This window comes from Rhamphochromis sp. 'chilingali' (assembly GCF_963969265.1).
Source record: "Rhamphochromis sp. 'chilingali' genome assembly, chromosome: 15".
Lineage (NCBI taxonomy): Eukaryota > Metazoa > Chordata > Actinopteri > Cichliformes > Cichlidae > Rhamphochromis > Rhamphochromis sp. 'chilingali'.
In genome coordinates this window covers 22,668,322-22,686,894 of record NC_137942.1, presented here as the reverse complement: position 1 = coordinate 22,686,894, position 18,573 = coordinate 22,668,322, and the positions used below count along the sequence as shown (strand labels likewise).

The 18,573-nt window shown below is 40.1% G+C and overlaps 1 protein-coding gene across 3 annotated transcripts in view; it reads right to left on the bottom strand.

The window, feature by feature from the left end:
• clec16a (C-type lectin domain containing 16A) overlaps window positions 1-18,573 on the bottom strand; it is a 54,415-nt gene continuing 35,842 nt past the window's right edge. For 2 of the 3 annotated variants that reach the window (XM_080904298.1, XM_080904299.1), the window contains exons 19-23: window positions 12,289-12,440; window positions 9,049-9,253; window positions 7,302-7,472; window positions 4,311-4,448; window positions 1-2,499 (exon numbers count right to left, since the gene is read on the bottom strand). In XM_080904298.1, coding sequence (XP_080760424.1) covers window positions 1,913-2,499; window positions 4,311-4,448; window positions 7,302-7,472; window positions 9,049-9,253; window positions 12,289-12,440 — 1,253 coding nt within the window. In that variant the 3' untranslated portion in view covers window positions 1-1,912. The remainder of the gene's footprint in view (window positions 2,500-4,310; window positions 4,449-7,301; window positions 7,473-9,048; window positions 9,254-12,288; window positions 12,441-18,573) is intronic. The other variant, XM_080904300.1, reaches the window with a different exon arrangement.

Sequence of the window (18,573 nt, the reverse complement as noted above, 5' to 3'; positions counted from 1 at the left end):
TCACTGTAGTTAAGTAGAATAATTTATTGCATTTCTTTATTTAGTCATCTGTTTCAGTTCATTAACAATAATTACAGGTTTAAAAGCTCATAGCATTTACAGAGCAAACAAACTTGTCTCTCTCTCTCTCTCACACACACACACACACACACACACACACACACACACACACACACACACACACACTACAATCAGAGACTTATGGAAGCTTGTGACTGCATGTTCTGGTAGAGATTGGTAGTGGCTGCAGGGAACATGAAAATATGCTCTCTACAAAGCCTCTTATCAACTCTCCAAACTGTGCCAAGCCTCTTCAGCATGTCCGTGAACTTCACTATCATTCGGCTGCTATTTACAGTAGCAAGATGGAAATAACAAGAGACCGTATTGCTCCGAAGTTCTCATTTTAGAAACTTGTTGAGGACTGTACAGTTAAAAAAATAAGAATGTTCCGAGCATTAAGACTTCAGCTGCGTGAGGATGGCACAGAAAAAGATGGTGTGTGAGCGAGGAGGAGAATGGCAGGAAATTATGGGAATAGATGGACTGAAGAGTGTGCTTTAATCCTATAATTTACAAATCAAGTCACAAATTCAAGTTAAAACACACCAGTTTCATTCAAATTGATCAAACACTGCTGTTTGGAGAGACAGGTTACCCATTACATTCATTTCTCCCCTCGTTGGTTAGCTCTTAAGATTATTGCAGTAGTAAAGCTTCATTCATCTGATTAAAAGAAAAAGGAAAAAGAAGAGGAGCATGTGAGGGTTTCCCCCCGTGACACTCATGTGAGAGCTGTGACTTGTTCCTGAAAAAATTTATCTGTAATGCCACAAGAATAACGAAAAAATCCAAACATTGTGTTTTAGAAATTTTTGGAGGCAGTAAGCTCTTTTTAAAAATAACCCTCTTTTTCAAATTAAGGTGTGAAAGCATTCATCTAGTCAAAGCCAGATCCATGGAGAATGAGCTCACGTTAGCGTGTCAGGAGGAAACCAGCAGATACATTCAACCCAAGTGTTGTTTTGTGCAGACTTGAACATCCAACATCACTAACATTAACCTGTGAGTTTAATTCAACAAACCAACTTTTACTTTTCTAAAATAAACAATAAATAGCTTCTCAGTTAGCAACCTGTGTCCCTACAGACTCTCAGAGTGAATGAATAACTGAATGAACAGACTTGAGCAGTACTATTCCAGTTATTTTACAGCCCTTGAGCGATCCCGATCAGATTTCCCATTAATTCTTTTGGTTAGTCATGGCACCGATTGGTTATTCAGCTTTATGAATTAGATGAGATGGTGAACATTTACAATTTGAGACCTGCTCCCGCCTAGCTTATGCTAGAGATGACTTGATAAATTTTTAAATGCGCTGCTCACTAAATGGAAAAATATGTAAAACCTACAAACACACCCCACCCAACCCAGCAGCAGTTGCAGGGTGACAGAAACTGCTAACCCATCTGACTTGCAGTGGTGTTCTGTGTTTAGCATAGTCGTGAACACCACCGAAATGCATGTGGTGACCCGGTATGTGAAAATATGACACAAAAATAGGTCTTCGAAAAGTGCAGCTCGCAGCAGTAGCGTGTGGTATGTGTTTTGAGCTCATACACAATCAGAATGAGTAAAAAACGTTGCTGGTTGCGCGCCTCGACACACATGTGCCAAAAAAAGAAGAAAAAGAAGAGAAAACACGAGCTTAGAAAGCACGGAAAGCCAAATGTGCTTTGAGCCCTCGTTGACCAGTGTCTGTTTTGAGTCTTTCTTCATGTGCAAATACAAAATGTTGAGATGCTTCCGAAAGCCTCTTGGACTATTCACATCACTTTCTAACCTACAGTTTCCATCATGAGCTTGGTATATTATCTATCACACTGGTGACTGCACGAGTACTGCATGTTCCTTAATCCAGCTCAGGTGAGTCTGGTGTTTCAGTGTCTAACTCTGCATTATCAGACTCTGCAGCTGTCACGCCTTCTCTTTCTTGCTCGAGGTCCCCATTGAGCTCTTTAGGTGTGCCTTCACCTTGTATTTCATCTGTTCTCTCTGGAACCTCATCTGTGGGTGTGACAGTCTCTGTCGTCTCAGTGGTTTCCTCTTTTACCGTTGCATCTGTTTCAGTCTCATCTATCGGCGAGCCGTCCTCCTCGTCTTTCCTAACCAACTCGTCGTCCCCCTCCTCCTCCTCTGCGATAGAGGCATCTGGTCTCTGTAGGGACTGAGCCGCTGTGACGTGGCCGGTGCACAGGTGCAGGCGAGGTGGGTCGGCAGGCGGCAGCAGGGTGAGCGACTCGACGCTCAGGGTGTCTGCGCTGTTGTCGGTAAGGAGTGAGATAGTGGGCTGGGAGGCTGGGGTGAGGCTCGGGGCCAGAGCTGGAGCTGGAGCTGGGGTTGAGGGAGCAGAGGAGACTAATGTTACTTCTCCACCTCCTCCTTCACTTTCTCCGCCTGAGGACGAGGGCGGAGTGTGCTCCAAAAGTATACCGTCATCTAGGAGAGTGATAGAGAAGACAGTGAGGGAGCTAAACTCAGAGGCAGATATTTCTACGGATTAGCACTGGGGTGGGAAATGATGTAGCTTGTAGCACAGTCCACACAGGGGACTGTGGGTAAAAAGAGTAGCTTCGAATTAAAGGAAACAGATAAAAATACAGAGGCACTGGGTGAGTGTATCAAGGTCAATTTAAAGAAAGTTCATATCGGAAGTCTTTGCATAACAGGCAAAAACCTTTCAGTGCTCCCTTATTCACAGGGTGCCAGAACCACCGCTAACTCTGCACGTTAGAGTTGGCAGATTTTCACACTAGTGCCCTTCCTGATAAAACCCCAAATGAATCTGTGTTTCCTCCTGGGATCAAACCAGGGATCTTTCACTTGTTGGTTAAATGTGTACAACTGTACCATATTCCATTTTGGCAAAATTCAGTATTTTCCAATTCTAAAGGTTTCTGAAACCTTTAAAATTTTAAATATACCCAGCCAATAGGAACCTGAGACCACTGAGGATTTGCATCAACTGGAAATTGAGGCACACAAAGCGCTCTGTTTACACTGTAAAGAATCTGCCAGTCCCCGCTGACAAGGTTAAGACTATTTTCTAAGCCTCTTAGAGCCTAAATGTCCTCCATCATGGAAGCACTGCACAATCTGATTTTAAACAAAAACCCAGCCCTGACTGTATACTATAAACTACGATGTAGGCATACTTACATCGTAAGAGTGTGAGGTATGTTTCACAAGAGTAAACAACAACAGAAAAGCTGTTTTAGAGCAATAAAATAAACTAGACGAGTATGTTTGCATGATTTGGAAACATTTGGTCTAGCCTGCTCCTTCTCCACCCACATTTGTCTTTAAAAAAAACAAAAACAAAACAGTTTCATCTATTCAACTCCTGCATCACAAGCATCGCTGTTCTACTGTTATCAATCCCATCAGTGAATCCGATCAGAGCAGCCTTTACCTGCTTTGGTATTCAATTCAATGATTCCCAGTTTATCATGTGGTTGGTGGTTCAATCATGGGCCCTTACATATGACAGTGTTATTGTGTAACTACTAAACCCCAAAAATGATCAGTATATCATCAGACATGTCTGTGTAGAGACACGCAGATTATAGCTTTTTATAATCTTCTGTGTAAAGTCCCTTAAACAGCTGATAAGCCTCACTGTTTTCTCTTTTATCTTATTCACCATTCAAAGACTGTCTCCCTGCACATTCAGACAATGGCCATGCTGGAGCACCTCTTTTCTGACGCACAGGTTGTCATGCCAACGTTGCTTTGCAAGCTTGACTATTGCTTGGAAAGACATAACAGTGGACTCATGAGCAAGAAAATGGCTGTTAATTTATTTTATTTATTCGGCACCAATCCACAACAACAGCTGCTTCATGTAGCAGGAATCTACTGAATCTGCAAGGGAACAGTGCTGTGTTGTAACTATTTAACTGATGTGGGAGGGAGCCAATATGATCATTTACATTGTCACGTCGACCACACATAGGCATCTATACGACACAGTGAAACACCACTGCCAGCTACTGTGGTTTTGGAGGTTTGTGTATGTAGTTGTATTATAGTTACAAAACTCTCCATATGTCAAGGAGGTGTGTGCGCATGCATTGTAACACAAATATAGTTGCTCGGCACACTGGCGTGCTACAATAATTTGCAAAGGACTGAGTTCCTTTGTCACTTAAACGTTTTATTTAAATTCAGAGCATGTGTAATATAAGTTTGTCTTCATGCTTACGCCTGCAGGAGCTGTGGTGGTTTGTGTGCGTCCGTGTGAGCGTTACCTGCAGGACTCTGAGCTGATGTCGTGCTTGCAGTAACAGAGTCGCATCGCCCCGTGCTCCCGCTTCCACTGGAGGGAGGTGAGGGTGAGGAGAGGGGTGAGGGAGTGTGCTGGGGCACGCAATGAGCCACTGCAAACCCTGGAATGAGTGCAACAGACAGACCCTTGCCATTAGCAACTCAAACTGTCTCTTAAGTGTTCTCTGCTACAAACACACATAAAAAGAGGCGTTTTTATTCCAATATTCTACAAAATAAACTAATTAATGTGGCTCGTAAAAAAGCTTGGGTAAAATTTAGAAACCTCTACGCTTGGGCAGATCCCACAGCTTGCAAACATTTCCCAAGAAACAGTGTCTGTTCTTGATTTAGAAAAGGCTTGATTTTAACTTCATCTGCATGCTACATATTTCCACAATGAATCCAGCTCATCCAGATGTTATTTTGCTTAACCTGTATATTCCTCGCTCAGTTTCTTAGAAGCCCATGGCTGTTAAATATTAGCATAAGGGTCAGCGTATCACAAGCATTTACTGATGTCATGATAACTTTTACGTACCCACTGGGACACCTGTGGCCAAAGCCGATATGTTTTTGGATGTCTGTCTGTCTCCTTTTAAATGTGGAATCTCTTGAACATCTGAAGAGAATTTCTTCAAGTGTGACACCAACTTTTACTTGCAAGGATGAACTAATTAGAATTTAGTGAACAAATAAATAATAAAGTCAAGGTCACAGTGACCTCGAAGTTACTGTGGAGGGAAGCTTCATTATCTTGCACGAGACTCCATTTGGATAAGAGGGTGAACTGAGTGAAATCTGATGGTCAGTCAGACCTGCACCTGAATAAAAACCCTGCGGTCGTACCTCAGGATGTTCAGTGCTATTCGTTACACTATTTCACTGCAAAAAACGATGAAACTATGATTTCACTGCGACACTTTCAGGACATTATTCACCACCACAACACAGCAACAGAAGCAGCAGTTGTGAGCATATTTAATATTTGGCAGATACAGATTTGGTAAACAAGCCCTTTATACCTGCTTACACACTACACACACTGGACTGACATGGTAAGGGCATACAGTCGTATTAATTGAAGCTCCAAACTGTTTCAGCTGAGGTAATGATACCGTGTCAAGATTTAAGAACAGGCTTCGTAATCTACCCCACTTGTTGCCCTCTGGAAAAATAAAACTACTAATTGGGTGCCTTGTAACTCCAGAGGAGATTCTCCTGCTAAGGAGGACAAAAGAGTCGTATTCAGGAGCTGAAGATACAGTGAGTACAGTGATATAACTCACGGAAATCCATTGAAAAGGGATTATATTAGTGTACCCAGTGGGACTTACTCACAGGGATTATATTACAGGAACAGACAGAGCGACCGAAGTAAAGCACAACAGTACGAACAGTATTCACTACTTTATCGAGTGAGGAACCATATACAGGGAACTTCACAAGATCTCAAAATAGGCCTTGCCACATCACTGTTAGGTTTTAGAACCACATGGATTTCTCTAAGCCAATCAGCATAGATCAGGCTATGTAACAGATAGTGACATCATTGTTTCTAACCAATCAGCAGTAACCCACAGCATTTCGACTTCAGTTCTTTTGGAATTTGGGAAATTTGGTTTTTCGCCCCTGCCCACTCTTTCATCTGTGGTCATAATACTGAAACTAACAGTGGTGGGTTGATGAAACTCACACATTATGTGGTTGAATAGTTGCCCTAAATGTTCAGATATGTGTTGTTTGTGTAGGATTTCTTGAAATGAGTGAAATTTTGGAATGAAAAAGGTGGCGCCACATTTGATCGTTTGACACGTTCAACTAAAACTGGAAAGTCTATTTTTAGATGTACACCAGATGCATGTACTAAGCCATACTTTGGGTATTAAAAAAAAAGGTATCGCACATCATAATGTAGCGCTCAATAAGTAAATCCCAGTAAACTGGATGTTGCCACAGGATTGTGTACTATAATACAATGAGAAATTCAACACATTTAGACATTTCCGAGCCACGAATAGTGAACAGTGTCATTATGTTTAGTTTTATGAGCTTATAACACCTTTTATTGCACTTACATTGCCTACACTGGTATCTTGTCTGCTAAAGTTGATTTAGTAATTCAATATGTATGATTGATTTAGTTAAGATTGACTTTGTGTTCTATATTTACAATTTAGATCTCAGTATTTTTCAGTAGATCTACACTTCACTGTTAATGTTTTGTTCAAAGTGGGCTAAGTATAGACTTCAAAATGGACACTTTTTCTTTAAAGCCGTCTGCTCGGCTTCTTTATGGAATAAGGGAACTGCAATTCAATTCAGGTTTATTATAGCAGAAATCCCAACAATACCCAAGGGAACAACTTCTGTGTTACAGAATAGAACATCCTGTGTTTGAGAGTACACACATACTCAATTTTAGAGTTGAAGCGATCTTAACGCTCTGAATACGAGTATAAATATCTCAGCTGGGTTTGATTTCTCTTGAACCTTCAGTTGTGTCACATTACAGCCTCACTAAGAACCATGAAGAAGTTAAGTCACTGGGCAGGACTGTACTTTGATGTGGGTGATATATTTGTGACAAGCAGACATGTCAGTTAAGGAAGTTAAAATAAACATTTCTATGTGTTTTCTTGTACATTTAACATGTAAACAGTGTATATTAACTTAATTGACCTTCATTGTAACATAAAAATGTCAAAGTATTTCGATGAGCGCCCTGTAAAGGATGAACAAATGCAAGAATTTTTAAAATGCAAGTAATATGAAGGGACTTTTCAGCTCAGTTCTGAAGAATCCCTTTTCTATTTAAAGCATCTAATCTATGTTTTTAGTGAAGCACTTATCTAATGTTCACCCCAACACTAAAGAAATAAAAGCAATAACAAAACCATAGTACCACTGGGTCAGACGCTATAAACAGCTGGTCTGAGATAAAAGCTGAGACGGTACGTGCATCTGTGTGTTACCTGGTACTTTATCGACAGAGGCAAAAACTGATCTATTTGCCGTGGGATCATTTGGTGCCCGCCTAGACTGCTCGTAGAACCGGAAAGGCAGGCCACTGGCTGAAGTGTTTGCAGTCTGAGCGAAACCCAACACCTCTGTTGCACTGGGCTGCACAGGCAGGTCCAGCAAAGCTAAAGAGAGAAAGAAAAAGTGAAAGTGTAGCACTGACCTGTGGGACAGGTTCATGTTACAGTTAAGGATCCAGTGCAAACTCCAGGACACAAAATACCCACTTGTCCTTAATACAATGACAGTATTGCACAAGAATCTTGAACCACTCCTTTTTATAATTTGCAAAGCCAGTGCAAAGACGTCATAACATGCAAACATACATGGAAACAGTATAAAGGATACAAGGAAAAAATGAAGCTGATGCCAGGCAGAAGCTTTTCAGATGGTATTGCATGGTGGTACAATTGTTCAAATTTGGATTCATCACTCCATCAGACCTGTTGCCACTGACTTTCAGTCCAATTCTTGTGGAATTAGGCACAACTCAGGCTTTTCTCCCAGTTTCCCTTCCTTAAGAATGGCTTCTTGGGAACTATCTTTCCACTGACATAATTTCTGATGAGGCTTTTTAAAGGGCACATTACACACCATACTCAGGTATTCCAAGGGTTTGGATAAAAGAAAAAAATACATTCAGCAAGCCTGGAGAACTGTTGCTCACGACGTCTGTAAAATTAAAAGCGAAAGTCTGGCTCCATGGAAGCAAAACAAAGTCAGGAGTGACGGCTTTCTGTACAGTACAGTAAATTTTATTTAAGCAAGAAATGTTTTTGTATGCACAATTATATCGGCAATGAGTCAATCTGACACTGTTGTTGTGACCACACTGACTATTTTGGTGAGGATCACATCCTCCTCAACTTTGCTGCATTAGCAGGATTTTATATTGTTATGAGTTTTGTGTAATTCTAAAGAATCTGGACTTCAGTGGGGGGAAGTACAAGGGACTGACGGGTAAATCCATCCTTATTTGCCAAAGGACTTTTTAGTAATTTTTGTGTTAAAGGAAACACCCACCACTTTAGCCAGAAGATGGTCAAACATATCCTGGCATAACAGCAGGCTTATTATAGCAATGTAAGAAATGACTCTGAGATCATCAGAGCGTCACAAAAAGAAAACAGACATACGACTGACAACTTTTTAAAAAAGGGGAAATATATCACTTTTAGAACTTAGAAGAAAGCCAGAAGCTAATTCAGGGAAATGACCTACACTACGTCAGTTAACAAAGAGATGAACTTTCACTTCTCTTGGACTGAAGTTTCCCAAACACAAAATTTAGTAAATTGAAATGTCTTTTAATAACTAACTAACTAACTAAATAAATAAATGTCTCAATTTAAATTTTGCTTAAATTGAATTTTAGCATTTTGTTGAGGCTGTGAAGCCTTCCTAATGTTTGCTTCAGTTCTGGATTACTGATTTAATTTTTCACTGTTAAATTCTCACCGTAGGTTACTTCTGTTTTTTTAAGTTTCTGTTGGCCGTTTTACCATGTTCACCAGAAAGCAGCGACTTTCTGTTTTAAATAAAGTGTGTTTTCTTGTAAAAGCTGCTGTACTGAACAGTTTCACAGCACTTTCTAGAAGACTTTCAGTCTCAGCGAAAACAAGCCACTAGCTTAACGAGAAAAGGGTCATTTTGGGTAAAAACAAAAGATTTAAAAGGTGGTTTTTCTCTGTGTTTTCTAACCGGCAATCCTTTGCATCTTCATCCGCCGGGCCTGGATACGGCCTTTGGCTAGCCTCTGTTTGGCGATGATGCAGCGAATGTGGTCTGCAAAGATGAAGTTGGCCTGCAGAATGGGCAGGGGCTTGGCGTGGGGGTTGGAGCTGGGTTTATGAATGACAATGTTTAACGCCCTGCTGTCGTCCTCAACGCCGGACACCTGCATGTCCTGTTGAAAGAGGACAAAAAATGCAAGATAAGATGGATCAAATTGTGTGAAATAGATCTGCATTTTAGTGTCCCCAGAGGGACAACAAAAGCTGACTTCACAAAGAGTCAATAAACACTGAAAGAGAAACTAATTATTGTAGAAAAATAATTGATTTCTGTGCATTTGTTTTACACTTGCATTAAATTAAAGTTCATTACATCGATTAAGGGTTGGGGGGGTGGTTCCCTAATATTTTTGCTGGGAGTTGGCAACCCTATTAGTTAGGTAGGTACAGTGGGGCAAAAAAGTATTTAGTCAGCCACCGATTGTGCAAGTTCCCCCACTTAAAATGATGACAGAGGTCAGTAATTTGCACCAGAGGTACACTTCAACTGTGTGAGACAGAATGTGAAAAAAAAATCCATGAATTCACATGGTAGGATTTGTAAAGAATTTATTCGTAAATTAGGGTGGAAAATAAGTATTTGGTCACCTCAAACAAGGAAAATCTCTGGCTCTCACAGACCTGTAACGTCTTCTGTAAGAAGCTTTTCTGTCCCCCACTCGTTACCTGTATGAATGGCACCTGTTTGAACTCATCATCTGTATAAAAGACACCTGTCCACAGCCTCAAACAGTCAGACTCCAAACTCCACCATGGCCAAGACCAAAGAGCTTTCGAAGGACACCAGGAAAAGTATTGTAGACCTGCACCAGACTGGGAAGAGTGAATCTACAATAGGCAAGCAGCTTTGTGTGAAAAAATCAAATGTGGGAGCAATCATCAGAAAATGGGAGACATACAAGACCACTGATAATCTCCCTCGATCTGGGGCTCCACGCAAGATCTCATCCCGTGGGGTCAAAATGATCATGAGAACGGTGAGCAAAGATCCCAGAACCACACGGGGGGACCTGGTGAATGACCTGCAGAGAGCTGGGACCAAAGTAACAAAGGTCACCATCAGTAACACACTACAACGGCAGGGAATCAAATCCCGCAGTGCCAGACGTGTTCCGCTGCTGAAGCCAGTGCATGTCCAGGCCCGTCTGAAGTTTGCCAGAGAGCACATGGATGATACAGCAGAGGATTGGGAGAATGTCATGTGGTCAGATGAAACCAAAGTAGAACTTTTTGGTATAAACTCAACTCGTCGTGTTTGGAGGAAGAAGAATACTGAGTTGCATCCCAAGAACACCATACCTACTGTGAAGCATGGGGGTGGAAACATCATGCTATGGGGCTGTTTTTCTGCCAAGGGGACAGGACGACTGATCCGTGTTAAGGACAGAATGAATGGGGCCATGTATCGTGAGATTTTGAGCCAGAACCTCCTTCCATCAGTGAGAACTTTGAAGATGAAACGAGGCTGGGTCTTCCAACATGACAATGATCCAAAACACACCGCTCGGGCAACAAAGGAGTGGCTCCGTAAGAAGCATTTGAAAGTCCTGGAGTGGCCTAGCCAGTCTCCAGACCTCAACCCCATAGAAAATCTGTGGCGGGAGTTGAAAGTCCGTGTTGCTCGGCGACAGCCCCAAAACATCACTGCTCTCGAGAAGATCTGCATGGAGGAATGGGCCAAAATACCAGCTACTGTGTGTGCAAACCTGGTAAAGACCTATAGTAAACGTTTGACCTCTGTTATTGCCAACAAAGGTTATGTTACAAAGTATTGAGTTGTATTTTTATTATTGACCAAATACTTATTTTCCACCCTGATTTACGAATAAATTCTTTACAAATCCTACCATGTGGATTCATGGATTTTTTTTTCACATTCTGTCTCTCACAGTTGACGTGTACCTCTGGTGCAAATTACTGACCTCTGTCATCATTTTAGGTGGGGGAACTTGCACAATCGGTGGCTGACTAAATACTTTTTTGCCCCACTGTAAGTACTCTTTAAAATACCAAAATGGGGAGGATGGTGTAGGTTTAAATTTATTAGATTGATCAATGTTGCTGAACTATAAAATGTTTTGGGTGGAGTGCATTTTTTTGCATACAGGTATAACAGAATAGCTTAAGTCTCTTGTTTTTTAAAACTTGAGTATGAACTTACACAAAATGCAGCAAGATATTTATAAAAAACAGTTTTATTGATTACAAAATGCGCTATATCGGATTCATATCGGTATCGGCAGATATCCAAATCAGTATCGGACATTAAAAAGTGTTATTGTGCCATCTCTAAAGTATAGTAGGTGAGCTAACACAGCCCTCAGGTATACGCCAGTGCTGATGGATTTGAAGATGGAGAGCGTACTATTAACCGTAAAACTTTTACCTGTTAAAAAGGAGAAAAAAATTAAATAAAAGAGGTGAGACAGGTATTTGACTCTTTCTGTGCTTTCTGTTAAAGCACATGAGGCTGCAGCATGCTAAAACAATCAACAGATAATATATGGGCGTAAGCCTTGGGAATTTCCAGGTGTAATGAATAAGCTGAGTCATGCTGGTGCTTGCGTCATCTGTGTTCCTTTCATGCCTGCAAGCAAACTGTACATTCAGTTTAGCATTCTCATTTTACTAAAATGCTTCAAAACATTTCATGACAAGTTAAAGCCACTAGTATAAATCCACTATTTTCTTTAGGACACGGTTTCTTTCTAATTGGAATTATGGTTATTTTCAGAGGACAGGAAGCGTATACAAGTCTTTCACTTCGGCTGCTGAAGAGTTACCTGCTGGCAATAGTATGCGGAACAAAATTCGCATTTTCACTGAAACAGGTGAACTGCAACTGCACAAACCCTCAAGGCATCACTAAGAGCTTTACATGTCTCTTGTAAAAAGGACACAATGAATTGAGTATACAAAGAAAATGCCTGAGTAATGAGAACGCAACAAGACAGCAATACAAAACATCCTGTGCTAGAGAACAAAAGAGCAGAATTACACTGGAGAACAAAAAAGAGATAAATCAATATGAACAAGAGTGAGTAAGTAATGAGTACAATATTGCAGAAAAAAATTCATGGTTTTCAATCAACATTTAATTTCAACTGAAAAAACAAAATAACAAACGTGTACACTTTTTTTTTCTTACTTGCAAGAGGCCGGCAAATTTGACGACACCCCATCCAAGGCGTTTGCTTTCTGGTTCCACCAGACTCATCTGGTACACATCTACAGCAAGGAATCTCTGGGCCTGTCCCCCATCTTTACTGACCACCATACAGGCTATCAGGTCACTGTTATCTGAAAAAGGGATCACAAACATAAACATCAATGGGTTTTTTTTAAATGTTTTTTTAGATCTTTTTTTTAAACATATATAAAAATTGTAATCCATTTTTTAAACTGTTTACAACATATTTAATATGGCATTTGGAGTTCGAGCCCAAAACAGCATATTAATAATATGTATATTATTAAATAAAGGACTATTTACTTCTGCCAAAGTGTTTCAAGTTAGCTCTGAGGCGTTTCACACACACCAGTCAATGTCATGACATGTCTGTAGAGACAGATCAAACATTTGTCATGTACTGACTCATGTCAAATGTATTTGTGTAGCACTGGAGGGCCTTACAGCAGGATAGAAAGAGGAAAAAATGACAAACATATATAGGTTATGATATAAATTAAACTTTGATAAAAATCACAAGCAAAAAGCAACCTCGACTAGACTTGTTTCCATGTTCAAAGACGTCTAGTTATTTACACCTGCCACGCTAGTGTTTACTATAGATGTGTTTACTATGTCACCACCAGTCCAGGTTGTTTCCACTACAACCTTGGTAGATGCAATGTCAAACACTGTGAGAGGACCCAGTCCTGTATGTTATGGCCCCAGGACAGCTGCTTTACTCTGCAATGTGCATGGGAAGCTACCCACTAGAAATATAATCAAACAAAAGTTTAAGAGGAGGATACAGACATGATTTATTGATAAGCCACTTCAAATAATAAACTTGCTACCCTCGATTTAAATGACTGAGATCAAAATGAAGCAAGTTTTAGCTGATCGCAGGTGTTCAGGAAGTTTTTTCATGCTCAGTAGAGCACGCGCTCAATGTTCTCACGAAAAGTGAGAACATTGCAGTACTGGACATGCCAACTGGACACGATTACACAATGCAACGCAGTAGCAAAGCACATGACAATAATTGTTGGACAGGTATCGAGGCAGGTGAGATCTAATGTCAGTAATCCAAGTGTTTAAATACAGTCATAGTAATGTCATAGCCAATAGTAGTTGGATTACCATGGGAAAACTTTTCCAAGAGGTAATGAGGCTCTCGGGGACTGAGGTCAACACCCCAAGTAGTCCACACACCACATGCATGGGACTGTTTATTCACCAGAGTTCAGTCCCCAGAGTAGTGGGAAATAACTGTGCCACCCCCCACGCCTACCTAATTTCTTTTGGAAAGCTTGTCGGGTGAAAAGGTCTTAAAATATGGAAGACATTTAAAACAAGACAGTTTGGCCACTTAAAAAATAAAAAGGTGTTTCCAGAAAGTGTGTCAGACAGCGTACAATATTTAGCAATAGCAATAGTTATAATATTTTATATGTATTATTAAATGCATATTGCATAATGTATAGGTCCTTAAGTATCAATGAATCAAGATGCAATTCAAGTCCAGACTTTCATCTTTAATTTAAGGAGTTTAACAAAAGCATTTCATGAAGTGTTTAGGAATTATGGCCCTTTTTATACTCAGTGTATGGAAGAGGGCTTCCCTACAAGTATCATTTGTATTGTGGTAACTTGTACAGCACTTTCGGAGCACCTCTGCCCTTTATTAAAAGCACTTTAAAACTAGAACTAGCACTGCACTCAGTACCCCATTTGCAAAAGTAAATCAGACATCTGACTGACAAGCAGTTTCATGGCCAGAAGAGAGCTGTTACCGTGTTATTCCATTATATATAAAGCTTATAAATGACCTCGGATTTGATGGGCAGACAGTGGCAGTGAGTTGACGCACACAAACACACACAGTCAAAACACAGAGAGTGCTTTAAAGGACAGTGAAGAAGCTCTGCTCCCACGCCTGGAAAATACATCAAGACAAAATAAGCCCACATGTCCAGTTCTTCATTTCAATTTACCACAAAACCTACTGTAAAGTAAACACGAAATACCGAACTGATGATCTGATGTGACACCACTGGTTTTGATCTAATTATCACCCACCTCGACTGACTCTAAATGTAAACCAGTAACATTAGACTGACGTACAACCCCCATGAGGAATTTCTCTTGCAGTCTCTCACACATCCCTTCCACTTGATGATATTTATGTTTCATTTTTATTCCTTAATTTGAATTCTCAAGTATTCTGACTAATCTACTTTTACAGTGCAACATGACTAATCCTATGAACATAAAGCAACTCAGATTCACATATCTGAGAAAACTAGTGGCTTTAAATTTAGGTATTTAACAGCAATATGCTTCTTACACAGGGCCAGCAAGCTTTTGCTGCACATTCATTCATACATGCGGCCTATTTAAAGATCAATGGGGAATACCAAGAACTCAACAGTTCCTACTGAAACAGTGAGCAGTGAAAGTACCTACAGCTGGAGATACAGTCATCAATTTTCGATGGTAACACAAGGGATGCCGACAACCAAATGGTCAGAGAAACCAGGGGAAGTTCTGCACACTCAATCCCCAGAATAAACGGGGGAAAAAACCGTGCCACCCCCCATGCCTACCTAATTTATAGTGGAAAGCCTGCCTGGTCAAAAGGGCTTAAAACACGCAGGACATTTAAAAGAAAACAAGTCAACTCCATTCATTTATCACTGAACTTAATAAGACTAAAATTACTTTTATTAACACAGACAACTGTTAGAGAAGGACTTTTCTATGAAAGACTTGAACCTTTGATCTATTAGTCCAAAAGAAGAAAGGTCTTCACAAAAGCAGTTCTTGTTCTACTTTTCTGATTCAGATTTTGAGGTAATTCGAATGAGACACCTTGGGCAAAAAAGCAAGATATGACTTGGATGTTCAGCCAAAAAACCCCCCAAAAAAACTCTAAACAAAATCAAACAGCATATGGCTGCCTAACTTCAGTATTCTCTTCAGCTTTTAAGTGTTCCCAGTTGGCTGTAGGCTGCATGAACAATACCCCTATTCACCAAGGTGAGAAGAGAAAAATGCAAAACATGTGACTCCAGTTTCGTTACAGGCCGTCTTACCCACAAGCAACAGCTGGTCACATTTCCAAATAAATATCAACATATATCATCAGTTCTGAGTTACATAAACGTATAATAATTTGTTTTACTCATTTTTTTCTACATTGGTTAGGGTTACGAAACACCTACATGACATGTTCTCCAGTAGGGCTGGGCCATATTATACTGTTCACGGTAATACCGGTATAATGTTAGACAACGATAGGAAAATGAAATATCGCGATAGAATATAAGTAAAACTCGCATGCGCAGTGCCTTTGTTTTCATACGCACATGGCCGATTGTTGAGTGAAACAGATGAACCAGAATTGGTTTGTAAAAATGGTGCAACTTCAGTGATGTGGAACTGGTTTGGTGTTTGTCCGTCAGATACACGACAAAGCACATTTTTTTTTGCAGAACATGCAAGCGGCCGTCGTTATTGTCGTATTTGTCGGACTAAGATGCTCTTAAATCTGGGAGTAATCTGGGTCCTAAACCCCCCTCTTCGGGTCAAACGAACACTGCACTGAGAGTTAAAAACTGTCTAAATTCTTTCATCTTTAATAAAAAAGATCAGCATTGCTGCTTTACCAGGTGTAACTATGAAGTTTAACTTCCAGGCATCCATGAAAACAAAATGTATTACATTTAACGGAGTTAGAAGTTAGCAGGAAGCTAGCGGAAGTTAGCTCGCTAGTTTCGCTAGTTACCTAAGCATGATATTGCATGTTTTGACTGAGAGATTTCTGAAAAAAATCAAACGTACAGCTCTGCTATCACTTCCAACATAAATGAAGACAGGAAACTAAACAGCAGTGACGTTTGTAGGGTTACTGAAGTTGGGCTAGCTGGTATATAATGATGTGCTACGTGATCGCTAGCGACACAGCTATGTTAGCATAACATAAACAGTGAAGCTGGAGGACGAACACTAACACTTTTCCACTTATAAAAGTTAACGTGAAGGTTCTTCATGGTTAGAGACAAATGCAATCGCATGGCAGGATGCTGTAAACGGACCAATCTTCAGTCAGGAGAACAACTGAGATAATCCATCCACAATACGAGGTTAGTCATTAATATACTGCAACAACATGGGAATAGAGCAGCTGCCAGAGAATTCAACATTAATGAATCAATGGTACAGAAGTGGAGGAAGCAAGAAGAATGAGTTTAATAAAGTTTGATTTATCTGACTGCTTTGTTTCGCTTAATGTGCCTTATAATCCCGTGCACCTTATGGTCCGAAAAACACTTACTGCACACTGCAGTTTAATGTTGCAAAGCACCTCTTTTTAACTTCAGTGGATATTATACATGGTTATGCTCAGGATATGTCAGCCCATTTCTACTGGAAATGCCTTTTGGTTAAACTTTCAGCAAGGAATTTGCATTTGCACTGTTAAATTTTTATAAAGCTTTAATGTACATAAAAACCAGCTTCTTGTTTAAGTGAAAATAAATGGAAGGTTGTCCTTTTGCGCTAGTAATGTTGTGGAGTTGTATTTTGTCTCGCATCAATTATATCGTCAGTTATATCGTTATCGCAAATTTTCAAATATATATCGTGATAAATATTTTTGGCCATATCGCCCTGCTCTATTCTCCAGCGAACTTGAAAAGTTTGTACTGAAAAAGGTCCTCTGTGGAGGACCAGTTTAGACTCGACGCTGGTTTCTGGAAACCGGAGAAGCACGAAAAATGAATTGTGAATGCAACTGAACATTGTTCACTTTAACTTTCAAAGGGTTTGGTCTTATTTCTTATGGCTGAGGTGATAATAAGGATTTTTACTGTGTGGACCTTTACAGGGATAATAAACATTAAGCTCCATATAAACACAGCCCACGTGAACTCTAAAGGCAATAGTAGAGCGCAGACATTTATCAAGGTTAAAACAACTCCATGCACACGCAACTGAATATTTGTGGCCTCACAAAAAAGCACAATTATATACTCTCCCACTCTGCAACACAGGGTGTGCTTTGAAATTCACCAAAAATGTGGCCCAATCAGGAAGCTTTTTTCCTCCATTATCCATTGTTCAATATAATAAAGTTTGTCAGCCCTTAGGGGGGCTAATTAAGAAAACATAAAGGATCCAACCCACACAAAAACACACACCCTACATTTTGGGCAATGTTCATGAATGAAAATGTCACACTTCCACTGCGTGTGTGACTATGCAACCACAGATTTATTCCTCCAGAGACTACATATACTAAAATACATATATGCTGTGTAATTTAAGAGTTAGTAAGAAAAATGTTGTGAATGGAGGCGGAGGCAGCCTAATGGTCAGAAAAAGAATTTTGTGGGTGGAAGGTAGCAGGTTTAAATCCCCCGTATACAGGAAAAACCCTCCACCCTGCATTATTACTCTGAGAAGTTGTGTTCTGAGTCAACCACCTTGCTTTAAAGACAAAGCAAACACAGGAAAATCTTTCAAACCATACAAGAGGTAAGATATATGACAGAAAATCAAGAGGCATAAAACTACTGGAAATCAAGTCAAACCTGATATGATCAAGACTCTGTTAAAGGCTATCTTTACCTTAATCTGCTACAGACTCTTGACTGGCATTTGGAATCATCAAAACATTCGTGGTTTCAACCACTGAATTAGACTTGAAAGCTAAAGGGAGCCATTTGGTTTCAATAGCTGTATTGCCATCTATTTGTCGCGAGTGTGTCTGAGGCATCAGCCCGGCTTCCCAAAAGACGGGCGTGAAGAGACATCTTTCACTTATAGCCTGTTCACACAATCACAAGACAAAGAGATCACTTAACATAAGCCAACTGCAGCACAACTGTGACACTGACTGAAAGCAAGTTAAAAAAAACAAAGAGAAAAAAAAGACAAATTGCTGAGACACTGGTTTGTTCCATCCATAAGGCCACAGGTTTACATCAACATGGTTTCCAAGCACCGACAGTGCAGCTGACTCAACAGATGAAGTGATAAAACTATAAAGGCCGCAGCTCACCAATACTCAATACTAAGGTAACAACCCCGGTGGAATTTATTAAGCCCTCTCGCTTTCTGTGGTAATTCTAAGAAGTCGATTTTATTGGTACTATCTTTTTAAGGCGATTAAGAAACACAATGTAAAAAAAACCCCCAAATACACGCCTGTGCAATATCAGAATATTATCATTACAAAAAATAAGACATCTTGATTGTCTT